This window comes from Triticum aestivum, chromosome 6D, assembly GCF_018294505.1.
Source record: "Triticum aestivum cultivar Chinese Spring chromosome 6D, IWGSC CS RefSeq v2.1, whole genome shotgun sequence".
NCBI lineage: Eukaryota > Viridiplantae > Streptophyta > Magnoliopsida > Poales > Poaceae > Triticum > Triticum aestivum.
The window spans coordinates 474,508,437-474,511,354 of NC_057811.1; the positions used below are offsets into that span (position 1 = coordinate 474,508,437).

The 2,918-nt window shown below is 46.3% G+C and overlaps 2 protein-coding genes across 4 annotated transcripts in view; both read left to right on the forward strand.

Moving 5' to 3' along the window:
• The window catches only part of LOC123146061 (TBC1 domain family member 15), a 4,593-nt gene extending 4,153 nt beyond the window's left edge, over positions 1 to 440 (forward strand). For both annotated transcript variants that reach the window (XM_044565638.1, XM_044565637.1), the window contains 2 exons: positions 47 to 130; positions 211 to 440. In XM_044565638.1, the coding sequence (XP_044421573.1) occupies positions 47 to 130; positions 211 to 225 (99 nt within the window). In that variant the 3' untranslated portion in view covers positions 226 to 440. The remainder of the gene's footprint in view (positions 1 to 46; positions 131 to 210) is intronic.
• Positions 441 to 1,267: 827 nt separating this feature from the next.
• Positions 1,268 to 2,918, forward strand: part of LOC123146062 (CRIB domain-containing protein RIC5) — a gene marked incomplete in the record, with an annotated part of 2,398 nt that continues 747 nt past the window's right edge. Inside the window, 4 exon segments of one of the 2 annotated variants that reach the window (XM_044565639.1) lie at positions 1,268 to 1,562; positions 2,044 to 2,182; positions 2,428 to 2,531; positions 2,633 to 2,918. In XM_044565639.1, coding sequence (XP_044421574.1) covers positions 2,137 to 2,182; positions 2,428 to 2,531; positions 2,633 to 2,918 — 436 coding nt within the window. 2 annotated transcript variants of the gene reach the window in all.

The following is a 2,918-nucleotide window of genomic DNA, read 5'->3' on the forward strand; positions in this document are numbered from 1 at the left end:
CATAACCGAAAGTTATGTTTTTTATGTTCCTGTCCCCTGAGAACAGATTTTGAATGAAATCACTGGAAGCCTGGATGCAAAAAAGGCATGTAGAGGGGCATTGACGATTCAAGAGAAGTACCTAACCACAGTGAGTTTCCTGTCGATACCTATACCATTATACGATAAGGAGATGCAAATAAAAATAATCTGTACTTTCCTGAACTGCAGGTAAAAGCATCATAGCGGCGTGTAGAGGAAAGCATCCTTAGCAACAAGATTCGATTGGTCTTTTTTTTTTTTACTGGAGAAACAGCTGTATGGCAGAAAATTTTCCATTTTTGATATGTGTATGTTCTGTAATTTTTTGACCCACCATGTAATTTGGCACTTGCACAAAAGGGAAATGAATACCAGTGGGATTGTTCAGGAATAAAGGTTGCATTTCTTGTAGAGTTAAATACCAGTAGGATTATCTGTTAGCAAAGTTTGCTGGTCCTCATAAATATACATCAAACACTTCAAGTCTCAACTGTTGTTGCATACACCGAGATATGTAAGGTTTTCCTTTCAGCGAACTATATTCCTGGAGTCAAATTTTGTTTTGGTTCTTTACAATCCAGTGGTTGGAGAGGAGTAGGAATCAACAAATAAAATGGCACATAATTAGCACAAAAGACAGACCCGGTGCTAGAAGCCCCCACTGGGGAAAGATTATACGAGGCAAGCCTTACCCCTGCACATTGCAATGCAGAGAGGCCACGTCGAACCCAGGACTTCTTGGCACAAGTGGGAGTACTTGACCACTCACCACCGCGCGAGGCCTGTCCTCCGCAAATAATCAGGCTAAACCAGAAATTAGTTAATGAAATTGCCAACCATTTGGCTAAAATAGGAATCTGATTCAGGCCATGACCTGATCTCTTTTTGACGAGAACATCTGAAGTTGTGATCTCAAAGAAGAAAAACACAGGGAAATGAAAAATCCTGTGAACATTGTATTACATTTCAGTACAGAATTTATCTATGTGCCAGAGCCGTGAGTTGGTTGCGAGATCTTATGGGTTTCACCTCTAGCCTACCCCAACTTGTTTGGGACTAAAGGCTTTGTTGTTGTTGCTTAAACAGAGGTAAGGATGTGTGATACGATTACAGAAGGTTAAAATTAAAACAAGAGGCTGTAAACTAAGAGCCTGCCCGACTTCCTACCTAAATGTCTCCTATTTTTTCTGAGCTGGCCGTTCCCACCATTTGCGCTCCAGACTAGTTAAACAGAACCAGGACCTCTCAATCTGGTACGTGCCGAAACAACAGCAACCAAGAGCAACCTAGACCCAAAAATAGTGAACTATAAATAGATTAAGGCAACAAACTTCCAGCCCTTCCATTTCCCCCAACTAGGAAGAGAAAATCTAGTCCTGTTTCTCTTGGAGCTTGGGAGAGGATTGCAATTCTTTGCCAATTTGCGACAGATCATGCAAGAATAGGAGGTCAAGAGAATTGTCGTGACCAAGGTGGAGATGTCACCAGGAAGAAAACCCTGTTGATTGTCCTTGGTTGCTCTTTGGATATTGGTTCCTAAGGTATGTGAGCTTGATTTCATCGATGTTGGTTATTTTGTCTGAATCTACTTGTGTGTGGCAGACAGATTGAAACACGATATCAAAAGAATGGACAAATTGTTTCAATCTGTTCATTCTGGTAATTCATCTTTTGTGCTCTATACATTATCGGGTTCGATCCTATATGGAATGTGGAGATAATCTCACCCAAAACTGATAGCAAATCCATGAGCCCCTGATGCATAGCAGTGCCAATTAACAACACTATATTCTGAAGAAAACTTTCAGATGGGCTGTTTTCAGAAGTTGTTTCCATTCATTTTTGTTTGGTAGTTTAAAGGATCGCATCACATTTCATTGTTTGCACAAAAAAACCTCTGGATGATGACATTGGGTCTATTCATCTACAAACAATGTAAATGTGGGGTCGATGATTCTTCCTTTTGATTTGCACAATAACCTTTCTTCGGTTAACACCCTAATAATTAACTTTCTTATGAAGGCTTAGATCAAGAGGTGGAAGGCACAAAAGACTTAAGTTGTGGATTCCTCGCAGGGTGCCGCGGGCGGCCAGCCGCCTGTGGAACCAGTTAAGATGAAGGGCCTTCTCAAGGGCCTGCGATACATCTCGCAAATATTCGGTACGCGCCAAACACCGACTAAACCAGCCACAATTCTACAGTCAAACCCCCTAAATTCTAACCAGCCACAACAAATTAACCACCAAAACAATATTCACAACAAGCATCATGAACATGCGTAGAATTCAACCAGAAGATGAAAAGCTGCCAAGTTAAAAAAAAATTGTGAAACAAAATGCAGTTGGAATGGAAAAGTTGGTAGGATGGTGTTGTAAAATGTGTGTACCTTGTGCGCGTGAGGGTAGTTGCAGACCCCAAGGAGCCGGAGATCCAGATCGGGGCGCCGACGGACGTGAAGCACGTCGCGCACATCGGCTGGGACAACAACTCCGTCGCCAACCCCGCCTGGGTAAGCTCGCGCGCGCGGGCGCCATTTCCATTTCCATTTCCACCGTGAATCTCCAATTCTCCATCGTGACGCACGGCTCCGGCCGGCCGATTTGGTTGCAGATGAACGAGTTCAAGTCGCAGGCGGGAGCGTCGGGGAGCGGCGGGCCGGAGGGCGCGGGGGCGGGGGCGGAGCAGCCCGGAGGAGGAGGAGGAGGGGCGGCCAAGGCGGAGCAGTCGGAGGCGAAGCCTCGGCGGACGAGAGGGAAGGGGTCGGGGAGCGGCGAGGGGAAGCGGGAAGGGCGGCGGACGGCGAAGGCGGAGGCCTCGGCGGAGGGCGGAGAGGGGGAGGCGGCGGCGCCGAAGCCGCGGCGGAGGAAGCCCAAGACGTCCGGGGGCGGCTCGGGGT